Source organism: Rhinatrema bivittatum, chromosome 9 (genome assembly GCF_901001135.1).
Source record: "Rhinatrema bivittatum chromosome 9, aRhiBiv1.1, whole genome shotgun sequence".
In the NCBI taxonomy this organism is placed as follows: domain Eukaryota; kingdom Metazoa; phylum Chordata; class Amphibia; order Gymnophiona; family Rhinatrematidae; genus Rhinatrema; species Rhinatrema bivittatum.
Window position 1 is genome coordinate 8,876,071 of NC_042623.1, and position 15,198 is coordinate 8,891,268.

The window sequence follows — 15,198 nt, forward strand, 5'->3', positions numbered from 1 at the left end:
CCCAGGCTTTACCCCTCACTCCCCACAGCTAAGGATCCTCTGTGCTTATCCCAGGCTTTACCCCTCACTCTACCATAGCTAAGGATCCTCTGTGCTTATCCCAGGCTTTACCCCTCACTCCCCCTCAGCTAAGGATCCTCTGTGCTTATCCCAGGCTTTACCCCTCACTCCCCCACAGCTAAGGATCCTCTGTGCTTATCCCAGGCTTTACCCCTCACTCCCTCACAGCTAAGGATCCTCTGTGCTTATCCCAGGCTTTACCCCTCACTCCCCCACAGCTAAGGATCCTCTGTGCTTATCCCAGGCTTTACCCCTCACTCCCTCACAGCTAAGGATCCTCTGTGCCTGCCTCTCAGGTCTTCTTCAATTCCAATATGGTGTTGGCTTCTACTGGGGACAGTTACAGAAAGAATGGTGTATACATGTAACTTAGATTGTGAGCCCTCTGGGGACAGAGAAATACCTACAGTGCCTGAATGTAGCTTGTCTTGAGCTATTAATGAAAAAGCATGAGCGAAAAAGAAAAATCTTTTATTACTCCCGAGTCTTCCCTCTTTTGCAAGCATTAAGAACATAAGAAATTGCCATACTGGGTCAGACTGAGGGTCCATCAAGCCCAGCATCCTGTTTCCAACAGTAGCCAAACTAGGCCACAAGAACCTGGCAATTACCCAAACACCAAGAAGATCCCATGCTACTGTTGCTAGTAATAGCAGTGGCTATTTTCTAAGTCAACTTGATTAATAACAGGTAATGGACTTCTCCTCTAAGAACTTGATTTTAATGATAGGTTAGAAATTTTTATTAATAGGTGTGAAATTTCATTTTTTAGTTCCTTCAGAACCCTGGGGTGTATACCATCTGGTCCAGGTGATTTACTACTCTTCAGTTTGTCAATCAGGCCTACCACATCTTCTAGGTTCGCCGTGATTTGGTTCAGTCCACTGAATCATTACCCATTAAAACCTTCTCCAGAACTGTTATCTCCCCAACATCCTCTTCAGTAAACACCGAAGCAAAGAATTCGTTTAGTGGAGAAGACTAGATAATCCTGAACAGCGTCCGGCTGTCAGCTCACCTTAACCAGAATGTCCCTTGCAGAGCAGTCAACAGCCAGCGTCTCCTGCTCGAGAGAGAGGCTCTCCCGACCAAGGAGAATTCCTGCCTCTATAGCTGCTCCAATGGGGATCACTTCATCTGGCGGGATAGAATTCAAGAGCTCCACCTCTGGGAAGAGATCTCTAATGAGCTGCTGTAGCCTGGGGATGCGAGCAGACCCTCCGCACAGGACCACCTGCAGGAACAGAGACTCATCACTTCACCTGCTCCCAGCTGCAGAATCGCATACGAGCCCTGTCCTGTCCCTTCTCTTTTTGACACAGTATACACAGCTTAGGCGAATTTTAAATTACCTTGATGTAGTTGTCTCCGCCTACTCAAGGGCATACTAATTTGCTGTACAATTTTACTTCTTGCCATTTTAAAAAGGGCACTACCCTCTAAAGGTTTTGCTTTTCTTAAGACTCCCGGTCGCTGTATCTATACTAGGATTTGCCCATCTCCTTTCCCTCTTATAGAGTTCTTGGCAAGCCATGGAGTTTGGTAACAGTTTTCTATTACCAGTTTGAAAATGGAAGGCAGAGAGATGCTATAGGATCAGAGATGACATGCACTTGTATATGGGGTAGGGTTGGGCTTATGTCCCAATAAGCTGATATAGGGGACAGACCACAGCTTGCAAATATATATCAGCCCATGGATGGCCCAAGAAACCAAGCAAGATTTCTCCATGGCATCATGCAGCACTGGGACCAGGACACCGAACTGGCCAACTTGTAGGTTTTATACTTCGTGCGCACACCTACAGAAATGCATGGACCCATGCGTCCTTGACAGGTTTCATCATCAGTCAACCCTTTGTGTTAAGAATCCAGGTGACCTACAACTAATACTAAAGGAAAATTGGTTCTTACCTGCTAATTTTCGTTCTTGTAGTACCACAGATCAGTCCAGACTCTTAGGTTTTGCCTCCCCTCCAGCAGATGGAGACAGAAACATTTTGCAGGCACTGCTTCTTAATCCAGTGTGCCATCTGCAGCTACTCAGTATTACTCAGTACCCAAGCATAAAATATTTAATAAAACTTCTAATAACTCAATCCTATAATATGCCCCAGAATGAGCAGAGGAAAGAGTAAAATTCATAACTGAGAATTATAACCAAATTTGGAACCTTTCTTGAAAACACTAATGAGAAACCTATACCATTCTTCAAAATTCTTCAGAAGTATTATAGTAACAGACTGAGCGGACTCTCCAAACCTCCTTTCCAGCACCAGGCGGGACGCTATACTAATCTGGGGTACTGCAGGAACGAAAATTAGCAGGTAAGAGCCAGATTTTCCTTTCCCTGTACGTATCCACATCAGTCCAGACTCCTGGGTTGTACCAAAGCTTCCCTAACTGGGGTGGGACTGCGAGAGTCCCACTCAAAGTACACTTTCACCAAAACTGCCGACATCCGAGGCCTGGACCTCCAATCGGTAGTGTCTGGCAAAGGTATGAAAAGACTTCCAAGTAGCCGCCCTGCAAATCTCTTGTGGCGAGTCTAGCAGACATTCTGCCCAGTAGGCCGCCTGCGATCGAGTAGAATGAGCCTTTAACCCCCCCCGGGATAGGACGACCGTGAAAGATGCATGCAGATCCAATAGCCTCCTTCAACCAATGTGTAATCGTGGCTTTTGATGCCTTCTGACCCTTTTTTGCACCACTCCATAGCACAAATGGTGATCCGACAATCTGAAACTGCTAGATACTGCAACAAAGCCCTTCTGACATCTTAATTCTTTTGCATGAGGCGCACCAACCTTCAGATTTGGAAATGCCGGAAACGCCACTGACTGACTTAAGTGGAACACCGAAACCACCTTCAGCAGAAAAGACAGAACCGTCCTCAGAGAGACTCTGGAATCCGAAATCTGGAAAAAGGGTTCCCTACATGACAAGGCTTGAAGATCAGAGACCCTTCTGGCCGAACAAATCGCCACCAAGAAAACCATTTTCAAAGTCAGATCCTTTATGGTGGCCCTCCTAAGAGGCTCAAACAGTGCTTCACACACGCCCGTGAGGACCAAATTAAGGCTCAAAGGTTCCACAAACCTTGCCCCGCAAGCAGCCCAAGGCCAACACCTGCACCCTCAAGGAACTAAAGGACAAATCTTTTGATAGGCCTCTCTGCAAAAAAGTCAGAATTTGCGCCACCGATGCACGTGGAGGATCAACCCCCTGCTCCATACTCCAAGACTCTAAGACACTCCAAACCCGGACATACGCCGAGGTCTGGCAAGCTCGCAACAAAGTAGAAATAACATCCTCTGGATATCCTTTCTTCCTCAATTGCCTCGTTTCAAAGACGAAGCCGCTAGAGCTGCTTAATCTGAAAATATAGGACCCTGCCATAGAATATTTGTTAGATCGCCCAGGGGGCCATCCACTGCTAGATTGACCAGATTCTCAAACCAAGGCCTTTGTGGCCACTCTGGAGCCATGAGAATCACCTTTCATGGGTGGACCTCTAGTCTCCTTACAACCTTGCCCACCAGAGGCCATGGAGGAAACATGAAGATAGGTATGTCTTGTGGCCAAGGAAGCACCAGGGCATTGACTCCTTCTGCTCTGTGCTCTCTTCTGTGACTGAAGAAATGCGCTCCCTTGGCATTCCTCCGGGTTGCCATCAGATCCATATGAGGCATGCCCCATCTGTGAGAAATGAGGGTCATCACTTCCTCCGATAGCTCCCATTCTCCAGGATCCAATTGTCGGCTGAGAAAATCCACCTGCACATTGTCGGACTCCGCTATGTGTGAGGCCGCTATCGAGGCCAGATGCTGCTCCACCCAGGACATCAGCATCTCCACCTCCTGAGCAACTGCCCGACTCTTGGTACCCTCCCTGGCATTTGATGTAGACGACAGTCGTCGCACGGGTTGTGAAAAGGGGAAGAAACCCCTGCAGAGCCAACAGCACTGCTCTCATCTCTAGGTGATTGATAGACCAGGTCACTTCCTCTGCTGACCAATGGCCCTGCACCAACTGGGACTGACACACAGCCTCCCATCCAGACAGACTAGCATCAGTGGTCACCACCATCCACTGAGGCACCTTGAGGTCCACCCCGTGGCACAAATGGTCCCGACCAAACTACCACAAAAGACTGGACCTGGTGAACTCTGTAAGTGGTAGCAGAAGATGAAACTGCTCTGAAATCAGATCCCACCAGGATAGCAACACTTTCCGTAGAGGTTTCATATAAGCAAATGCCCACGGGACCAGCTCCAAGGTCGAGTCCATGGAACCGAGGACCTGCAAGTAATCCCAGATCCTGGGCACTCAGGCGTCCAACAGGTTCCGAACTTGAGCCTGCAGCTTGACAATCCTCTCCTCCATGAGAAAGACATTCCCCAGTCGGGTATCGAAGCACACGTCCAAGAACTCCAGCACCTGCGAAGGAGAAAGGTGGCTCTTGGACAGATTGACTATCTATCCCAAAGATCTCAGGTACTACGACACCACTTTCACCACACGTCGATAAAGGTCTTCCGACTTCACCTAGATGAGCCAGTTGTCTAGATACGGGTGGACCAGCATGCCCTCCTTTCTGAGATCTGCCGCCGCTACCACCACCATCACCTTGGTGAATGTCCTCGAGGCTGTTGCTAGTCCAAACAGGAGAGCACAGAATTGAAAATGCCTCCCCGGATCATAAACCGGAGGTACCCCTGTTGATACGGATGAATCCCTATGTGCGGATACGCCTCTGACAGATCCAAGGAAGCCAAGAACTCCCCGCTTCTCACCGCTGTTATTACGGACCTCAGGGGCTCCATCTGGAAACATGAAACTTTGAGAGCTAGATTCACCTTTTTTTAAATCCAGAATTGGATGAAAAGTTCCTTCCTTTTTTGGCACCACAAAATAAATTAAATAACGCCCCATCCCCTTTTCGTACCGGAAGCCAGGGACAATGGTCCTCAACAATTGCAGCCACTGTATAGTCTGCCGAATGATCAGCTTCTTTGCAAGGCACAAGGGAACACCACAAACAGGTTTCTGAGCGGCTGAAAAAGTTTTAAAGTGTAGCCTTGTCCTATCACGCTTAGAACCCACTGGTCCGACGTGATTTTGACCCACGCCTCGTAAAATTGAGTCAAACGACCCCCAATGGCTGGGATTGAGGAGTGGGTTGACCTTGTCTCATTGTGCAGGCTTGGCTCTGGTACTACTTCGCCCGGAGCCGTCTCAGTTCATTCTGCACCCATGACTGCGACCTCCCCGCGGTATGCCTTTGACCACCACCCAGAGCTCTGGTTCTGGAAGAAACACCTTTGTCCCCTGAAAACGAGAGCACACAGGGAGAAAATCTTTGGACCCTCTTGGCTTGTCCTCTGGTAGCTTGTGCACCTTGTTATCTCCAGATGCTTTATCTTCTGCTCCAATTCCACTCCGAAAAAAAGTCTGCTCTTAAAGGTAACTCTCTCAGCTGAGCTTTAGATGAGACGTCCGCTAACCAGTTCCACAACCAAAGAAGTCTCCTAGCTGAGACCGCTGACATCATCATCCAAGAAGATATGCGAATAAGGTCATCCAAAGCATCCGCCCCATAAGCGACCACCGCTTCCAATCACTCTGCCTGTTTAGGCTCCCAGGGTGTCTTACTCCTGTCACCTTGCAACTGCTGCACCCATTGCAAACTAGCCTGGAGCACAAAAGCTGCTGCAGACAGCCATCTGGATGCCCAGCACCAACACCTAGAAAATCTTCTTAAGATGCACCTCAAGCTTCCAGTTCTGCAAATCCTTCAGAACTGCTGTGCTAGCTACTGGAATGGTGGACCTCTTCATGACTGCCGAAACCAAGGCATCCGCCATCGGTACCTTCAAGAGTTCCAGAATGTCTTCGGGCAAAGGATAAAGCCTATCCATGGCTCTGCTCAGCTTAAGGCCAGTGTCCCACTCCATGACCACCAGCTCTTTCACCGACCTGTAAAAGAGAAGGTCTTGGCTGGACCCCTCAAGCCCGTCATTACCGGATCCACTTCTTCCAGGTCAGCCTGCTCCTGCGGAACCATTATTCCCAAATCTTCCAAGTCTGGCGGGATCAGAGGGCCGAGTTCCTCCCTTTTAAACAGGCGAACCACCTTAGCATTGTCACCCTCCAAGGTTGGTGCCTTTCCCGTGTCCTCCTCTGGATCTTGTGCCCAGTGAGAAGTATCTGCGTCAGAACCATCCCCAGATGGCAAACCACAATCCAACTCCTCTGAGGAACCCTCCTCGGTGGCCCTTGTCCCAGAAAGACTCAGGATCCTCCAAATCCTAGTGGCCCCCTGAAGTCCCCAAAAATCTTGACTTCTTCCTGTGGGGAGGGCCGGGGGGGGGGGAGGGGGGGAATCTGTCATCCTCCGTTTGGAAGAGGGCTGCTCTGTGGCCTTACAGGCCAAATAGGCTTTATGCATTAATAAAAGAAACTCTGCCTAAAAAGGGGAGGAATCCTCCTCCAGAGGATCATGCTCCTCCCCCGACAGGTCCCCAGGGGCTCTCCAGGTCTCCTCCGTGGAGAGATCTGCCAGAGAAAGCGCAGGCAGGAGATCCCCTCCCCCTGCTGCAGCTTATGCCTTGAGCGCAAAGGAATCCAAAATGGCCGCCATTCCCACGCTCAGCGGGAACGGATCAACGACCTCCTGTGCTGCAGCTTTAGGCCTGCCAGACCTGCTCTGCAAAGTTGATGCTGCCACGGTCCGTCCCCCCGACGTGCCCTCCCCACCAGGGAGGCAGCAGTAAAAGCGGCCGGCTCTGGAAATAGTAACACCGCTCGCCCGGAGCCCTTCTGCCACTGACGGGAATCACCAAACAAAGACTTCCCTGTCCTTTATTCAGTCTGTGTTTTTTTTTTTAAATAACACAGACTGAAAACAGAAACTAATAGCCTTATCTGAAGGGTGGCAGAGGCTTCTCCCAAGTCTCCTGAGTTTGAGGGAACTGGCCCAGCAGCCGTCACCCCCGGCGTGGATCAGCGAGCTATGGAGGGTCTCCAACCCCTGCTCGTCCTCCTCTGAAAACCAGGAAGGATGGTCCCACCAGGACCTGCCAACCTCCTGGGAGGAAACTTCACCTAATCCAGCCTCTTCTATTTCTCTTTTTTTCCCCCCCCCCCCCCCCCCCTTAGGCACAGAACTGCAGGTTTTGCACCTCCTCTATCTGCTGGAGACAGAGAAACACCAAGGAGCTGCAGGTGGCTCACCGGATTAAGAGGCAGTGCCTGCAAACTTTTCTCTGTCTCCATCTGCTGGAAGGGAGGCAAAATCCAGGAGTCTGGACAGATCTGGGTACGTGCAGGGAAACATTTTCTAAAACCGTATTACCCAGCTGGTTTTACATAACACCACAATCTTACTTCAGTGGGAACCATCACCTGGCTTATGTCCTCTGCTGTGAAACCAACTTGCTCCAGGAGTTTTTTGACTGGATCAATGCATTGATTAAAAAGCGAAGAGCATGTGAGCTCAAACCTGGCCCTGAAAGAAAATGCATGGAAAGATGAGATTCCTGTTCACAATCTTAGCGAAAGTCTTGCTATGTTTTGCCAATCTCACCTAATCACTTTGTTCATTCTGTCGTTCTTATTTCTTCTTTATTATAATTACTTTCATTTATAAGCGAGAAAAAAGCAGCACTGTGATTTGTCAACAGCATCATGTGACCATGCTGGCAGTAACCAATGAGAAGACAGCCTACAAAGCACCCATGGCTGACGACATCACAATCTCACTCCACTGAAACAGAGCTGAATGAACATTCCATAAAACATTTTTAAACTATAAAAAAGGAAAATTGGTTCTTACCTGCTAATTTTCGTTCCTGGAGTGCCAGAGATCAGTCCAGACTCCTGGGTTTTGCCTCCCCTCCAGCAGATGGAGGCAAAGAAAGTTTTACTGACACTGCCACTTAACACGAGGAGCCTCCTGCAGTCCCTTAACATTGAACTGTATCCAAGCCTGATACAAAACAAACAAAACCAACACCTCGAATAACTAACCTCCCCTGAACGAGCACTGGGACGAGGAAACCTGGAACTGAAAACTGAAAACCCTGTGTAGGAATAACCAAAACCTGTGCCATTCTTCAGAGTAATCACACAAACAGATCGAGCAGACTCCCCAATTCTCTCTTTTCTCCAGTGGGTGGGACTTTGGACTGATCTGTGGTACTACAGGAATGAAAATTAGCAGATAAGAACCAATTTTTCCTTTCCCTGTACGTACCCAAATCAATCCAGACTCCTGGGATGTACCAAAGCTTCCCTAAATAGGGTGTGACAGAGTCCCACTCGAAGCACACGTTCACCAAAGCCCATGGCCTCCGGGGCCTGGACATCCAAACGGTAATGCCTGGCGAAAGTGTGCAATGATTTCCAAGTAGCCTCTCTACAGATCTCTTGTGGTGAAGCTGACACTCAGAACAGGAGGCCAACTGAGAACGAGTTGAATGCACCCGTAGCCCCTCCGGAACAGGTCGACCTTGACAAATATATGCAGAGCTAATAGCCTCTTTCAACCACTGCGCAATTGTGGCTCTTGATGCCAAGGTTTGTACCCAAACATCCTAAAAAACGCCTCTCTCAAACCCCTCCTTAAGAAACACAACTTAGACCCTAGTGAACTAGCTAATTTTCGCCCTATATCGAATCTTCCATTCTTAGCCAAAATCACAGAAAAGGTGGTTAACACCCAGCTCTCAGAGTATTTAGAAGATTACAATATACTATATCCTTCACAGTATGGTTTCCGCAAATCACGCAGTACAGAAACCCTGCTCATCTCCCTAACTGACCATATTATTATGGGACTTGACAAAGGACACTCTTTTCTGCTAATCCTCTTAGACATATCAGGGTCGTTCGATACTGTCAACCACGCCATTCTCCTGAATCGTCTATTAGACATAGGCATCTCAGGACAAGTCTACAACTGGTTCAAGTCTTTCCTTAGTGATAGAAGCTTCAAGGTCAGAATAAATAATAAAGAATCACCACCAACAAATTCATCACTAGGAGTACCTCAAGGATCCTCCCTGTCCCCCACACTTTTCAATATCTACCTCCTCCCCTTGTGCCAATTGTTAACAAGTCTCAACCTTATTCACTACATTTACGCAGATGATGTGCAGATCCTGATCCCCATAACGGAATCCATTACCAAATCACTCTCGATCTGGAACAACTGTCTACAATCTATCACTAGTCTCCTCAACAGTTTAAATTTGGTCCTCAATGCTAACAAGACTGAACTCCTTCTCATTTCCGCCAACCAAGACAACTTCCAATCACAGACCCATCATAACCACGCCCTCACTCATACTCAGGTTAGAGACCTGGGGGTAATACTCGATAACCGTCTTAACCTAAAGAGTATGATTAACACTATCACCAAAGACTGCTTCTTCAGACTACAGGTATTAAAAAGACTCAAACCTCTCTTATATTTCCACGACTTTAGGACAGTTCTTCAATCCTTGATATTTGCCAAAATAGACTACTGCAGCGCTCTCCTCACAGGTCTACCCAGCTCAACCATTAAGCCACTTCAGATGATACAAAATGCTGCTGCCAGAATCCTAACAAGCACCAACCGGAGTGATCATATTACACCCATCCTCCGAAATCTACACTGGTTACCAATCAACCACAGAGTCCTTCACAAATATTTATCATTAATACATAAATCCATCTACGATCTCCTTTATCTCGACCTTGAAATTCCATTAAAACTCCATACTTCTAATAGGCCAATGAGAGAAATATCCAAAGGAACACTACAAGCCCCTCCAACCAAAGCCACGCGACTCATTGCATCCAGGGACCGAGCATTTTCAATAGCAGCCCCAGCTATCTGGAACAACCTCCCTGCTGAACTCAGGTTGGAACCTTGCCTGCTAACTTTTAAAAAAAAACTCAAAACGTGGTTGTTCCGCCTAGCCTTCCCAGAACCCTGGGATACACATTAGACTTTATCTACTCACGAACAATTATACGAACAATTATACCTCCCCTCATCTGATTCCTGGACAGCATCGATACCAACTCTAACATGTGGACTAATTCTATTCTGAACTATCTCTAGTCCGGAATTTGTTATTTCTCTTTTCTTTAACTTAACTTTATCTCTTTTCTTCCAGCTACCTAAGCTTCCAAGTTCACGGTCCTCGTTTAATGTAACTTTGTCTCTTCCTTTACCTAATTATTTTTATCCCTGTTCGATGTAAACCGTCCTGATATGGTATTTAACCATGAAGGTCGGTATAGAAAAATGTTAAATAAATAAATGCCTTATGATCCTTTTTGGCACCACTCCACAGCACAAACAGATGATCTGACAAGCAGAAGCTGTTCATGACCTTCAGGTACTGCAACAAAGCATGGTTTACATCTAATCGTAATTCTTTAGCCTGAGGCGCTGTAGGATCCAAACTTGGGAAGGACAGGAGCTCCACTGACTGATTTAAATGGAATTATGACACCATCTTTGGCAGAAAGGAAGGAACCATCCTCAAGGATACTCCCATATCTGGAATTCTCAAAAAGGGCTCCCTAAAATGACAAGGCCTGAAGCTCGGAGATTCGGCGAGCCGAAAAGATTGCCACTAGGAAGACCACTTTCAAAGTGAGACTGTTCATAGTAGCTCATTTCAGATATTCAAATGGAGGCGCACAAATGCTCTTAAGGACCACGTTAAGGCTCCAGGAAGGGCAAGGCTTCCAAACTGGAAGATGCAAATATTTTGCTCCCCGAAGAAAACACACATCCGGATGTGCTACCAGAAATACTCCTCGAACCTTACCTCAAAGACATCCCAAAGCCGCCACCTGAAACCCGAGGGAATTAAAGGACAAACCTCTGGCCAAACCCTCCTGCAGAAAGGTCAAAATATACACCACTGAGGTTCGCATAGGATCCACCCTCTGCCCCGTACACCAGGTCTCAAACATTTTCCATACTCTCGCGTAGGCCAAGGACGTGGAAGTCTTCCTAGACTGCAAGAGGATAGCAATAACCCCCTTCCGAAGAACCCTTATTCCTCAAACACTCCCTCTCGAAAGCCAAGCCATAGATAAAAGTGATCTGTCTGATTTAAACAAATGGGACCTTGAAGCAGAAGCTTCGGCAGATGAGCTAGCCATAATGGACCGTCCACTGCTAGGTTGACTTCAGTCCACAAACCACGGACGCCTCGGCCACTCTGGCACAAAGAGAACCACGTTGCCTGGATGGACCTCTATGTGCCACAAGATCTTGCCCACTAATGGCCAAGGCAGAAACACATACAGAAGGACATCCATTGGTCAAGGCAGAACTAAGGCATCTACCCCCTCTGCTCCTCTTTCTCTTCCCCGACTAAAGAAGTGCGGGGCTTTGGCATTGCAGAAGGTTGCCATTAAATCCACGCATGGCGTGCCCCACCTGTGACTGATGAGGCACATTGCTTCCTCTGACAGCTCCCTCTCTCCGGAGTCCAGCTGCTGCCGGCTCAGATAATCCGCTTGCACGTTGATCGTGCCCACTATGTGGGAGGCTACTAACCGCTCCAAATGTTTATCTGCCCAACCGATTAAATTTCGGCCTTCTTGAGCCACTGCTCAACTTTTGGTGCCCCCCCATGTCAGATGATATAAGACATCGTTGTTGCATTGTCCAACAAGACTCTCACCAGCCTCCCCTCACCAGGGGCAGAAACACCTGCAGAGCCAAGTGCACGGCTCTCGTCTCTGGACGATTGATGGACCATGAGGCTTCCTCCGCCGACTATTGCCCTTGCACAGATTAGTTCTGACACACCACTCCCCATCCGGAGAGATTGGAATCGGTGGTGACAGTCGTCCAGACCGGAATGACCAAGTCCACACCTCGACTTAACTTGCCCAGAAGGAGACACCATGAGAGACTGGACCAAGCAAACTCAGTAAGTGGGAGTGGTAGCTGAAATTGCTCAGAAAAAAACGGGTCCCAGCGGGATAGTAAAGTCGACTGGAGAGGCTTCATATGAGCAAACGTCCATGGAACCAACTCCAAGGTAGAAGCCATAGATCCGAGGACTTGCAAGTAATCCCAGACCTTTGGCATTCACTTCTTCAACAAACCGTGAACTACAGCTTGCAAGTTGGAAATCCACTCTTCGATGAGGAATACTTTCCCCACCCTTTATCAAAATGTGCCCCCAGGTAGCTGTAGAGCTGTAGAACGGCAACCAGAATGTCGTCTTCTTAGTAAAAGCCGAAACAGATGCATCCACCTTAGGGATCTTCAGAAGCTCAAGCATATCATCTGGCAAAGGATATCCATGGCCCTGCTTTCCTTCAGGTCTGTTTCAGAAGTATCCCACTCCCTAAACAGCAATGTGCTGACCGATCGGTGGGATATAAAAGATCTCGTTGGACCCCGGAGGCCAACCATGACTGGGTCCACTGCTCCCAATTCCTATTCCTCTCGTGGGACCTCTACACCCAATTCCTCCAGAACAGCAGGTATCAGGGGACTCAGCCCCTCCTTGTGGAACAACCGTACTACCTTGGGATCATCACCGTTGCCAGCCGGGTTCTTCAACAACACCCGAGCTGGATCCTGATCCACCAAACTCAGATCTGATCCCGGAAGGTCTTGCACTTGCCGATCATCCGCTTTTGAAGCTTCAGAGGAGCTCTTTGTGGTGGGCGTCTGTGCCAGGGCCCCTAGAAGGGCCTAGGTCTCTTTGCCGGCCTTATCAAAGACCCCTTTTCAGCCATGTACCACACAGCCTTCTTGGCCTTATAAGCTTTGTGGAATCTGAGGAGAAATTAGAAGAGGCATCAGAGTCCTCCTGGGGGTCCTCCTCACTTCCTGAAGGGAGCCCCTTGGTGTCTGGACTTCCCTCAGAGGACTCCACAATCGGAGATAAAGGAGGAGGGAAATCCCCATCCCCTTCCGCGGCCCGCATGGCAACCCTGAAGTTGGACAAGATGTCCACCGTTCCCGTACTTAGCGTAAGGTTTCACCGGCTCATGGCACCTAGCCGATTTATTTACTACTGTGCTCCCCCCACCAGAGAGGCACCAGGAATATTTGCCATCACGCGAGACATGCACGCACGCACACACATCTCCACAAGCCGCACCACTCGGCATGAAATCTGGTACTGGGCAGTGAGCAGCAGAAAAGCCGCCGGAGGAACGGGGAAAACCAACTGAGCCACCCGATCACTTAAGCAGCAGAGCCGGAGTAAAGATGTGCCGACCCACAGCAACCCCTATTAGCTCCCTTATTTAATTTTTTCTTCTTTTTTTTCAACAAAAACTTTAATAGGCAAAAAAACAAAGAAGAATGGCTGCAGGCTCAGTCCGTTCTTCAGGGCGAGGGAACCGGAACCCCCAGTTTTCAGCCCCGTCCGGCGATGAAGGAACGAGCAACAAAGGGTCCCAGACCCCCCTGCTCGTCCACCTTACAAACCAGGGGGAGGCAAGCACTCCTAAATCCTGTAGTCTAATTCCTTTTTTTTTTTTTAAAAGCTCAGACTGCAGGCTTTGCACCTCCATCATCTGCGGGAGACAGAGAAATATTGAGAGACTGCAGGTGGCCCCTCGTGTTAAGTGGCAGGGTCAGTAAAACTCTCTCTGTCTCCATCTGCTGGAGGGGAGGCAAAACCCAGGAGTCTGGACTGATGCGGGTACGTACAGGGAATCGATTTTATTCTAAAATTTTAAAAGCATAGGGGGTTTCTTGGACCTGGGGCACTTGCTAGATACAACAAGAGACTCCACGAGGCTTCACTCTCACATCCTGGGTGCTTAGGGATAAAGGGTGCAGCTGGAGCCCACCTCTCACTGCTGCTTCTGGAAGGGGGCGAGTTCCTGAGACACAGCCCAAGCACGATCCATGCCCCCACATAACTCCCAGTGGGAAGCAGACAGGTTCTCCCCCCCCCCCCCCGTTTAATGACTACGTGCTTGATTTCACGGCACCGGGCCGCGAGTGCTTACTGATTTATAAAATTTATTTCCTCTTCATTTTCAGGAGCATTCTGAGCAAGTTACAACATAAATACAAGCAAACAACACAAAAAATATAAAACGAGAGAAAAATAAAAATTAAAAAAAAAAAAAACTAAGTAAATAAAATACCCACTTCCAGTAAGCTAAAGATCAATGCAATACAGAACACAGAAAAATGCACACAAATAAAAAATAAAATCACTTAATCTTCTAAAATATAGTTTTGACCAGCTTCCAAAAAACTAAATCTGTGCACATAAGGGTAGATTTTCAAAACCCACGCGCGCGGACTGGGAGGGAACTTCCCAACCCCCTAGCCTAACCTCCCTCCCCCTATCCCTATCCTAACTAGTCCTAATTTTTCTATTTTACCTTTTGCTCCTGCCAAGGAGCAGAAGCAAGTTGCGCGCGCCGGCACGCAATCCCCCAGCACAGCGGTAAATGACCACCGTGCCGGGCGCCTCTAGCCCCGCCTCCGCCCCTTTTTCAAGTGCCGGGACTTACACGTGCCCCGGGGTTTATGTCCGTGGCTGGGCCGTTTGAATATTGGCCTGGCGCACATAAGGCCCGGGATTTCCGCGCGCCAGGGTTTTAAAATCTACCCCAAATGACTCGGTGTTTAGCCGATGTCACAATCCTGGGCCATCTTTTTGTTTTAAAGATATGGGAAGCCCTCTAAAGCTCTGGGGCCTCAGACACAAGCGAAGAGGGATCCCGAGGGCCTCTTACCGAGACACGCTGCAGTCAAAGTCGATTCCGTCGTACAAGGAGTCCACAAAACAGTTTGAGCTTCCCAGGGTGGAGAGCGAGTGCTTTGCAATCTCGGCACTGTTCATCAGTTTCATCATGGCTCGCACGTTCCCTCTTATATCCTGCTTATAGGACCTAAAGTCAGATATCAGGTCAAACGGGAGACTGAGAGGACGGTTAGCAAGGAGACAGGAAGATAAGGCCCAAGGGGCTCAAACTAAGGGCACACGTCCCCACCAGCTGCCGCAGGGGTCTGACAGCATGAGGTGAATTTAAAAGAAGCAGTGACTTTCTTTTCTCTCGGGCCCCTCTGTAGTGGTGAATTTGAAGTGGTTGGGCTCTGGCTATGCACATGCAGCTGTGGTGTTGCCAGCTG

The 15,198-nt window shown here is 48.5% G+C and overlaps 1 protein-coding gene across 1 annotated transcript in view; it reads right to left on the reverse strand.

The window, feature by feature from the left end:
- The window catches only part of HSPA14 (heat shock protein family A (Hsp70) member 14), a 41,389-nt gene that overhangs the window by 12,174 nt on the left and 14,017 nt on the right, over nucleotides 1–15,198 (reverse strand). Inside the window, exons 9-11 of the mRNA XM_029616302.1 lie at nucleotides 14,802–14,957; nucleotides 7,467–7,569; nucleotides 1,079–1,294 (exon numbers count right to left, since the gene is read on the reverse strand). Of these exons, the coding sequence (XP_029472162.1) occupies nucleotides 1,079–1,294; nucleotides 7,467–7,569; nucleotides 14,802–14,957 (475 nt within the window). The remainder of the gene's footprint in view (nucleotides 1–1,078; nucleotides 1,295–7,466; nucleotides 7,570–14,801; nucleotides 14,958–15,198) is intronic.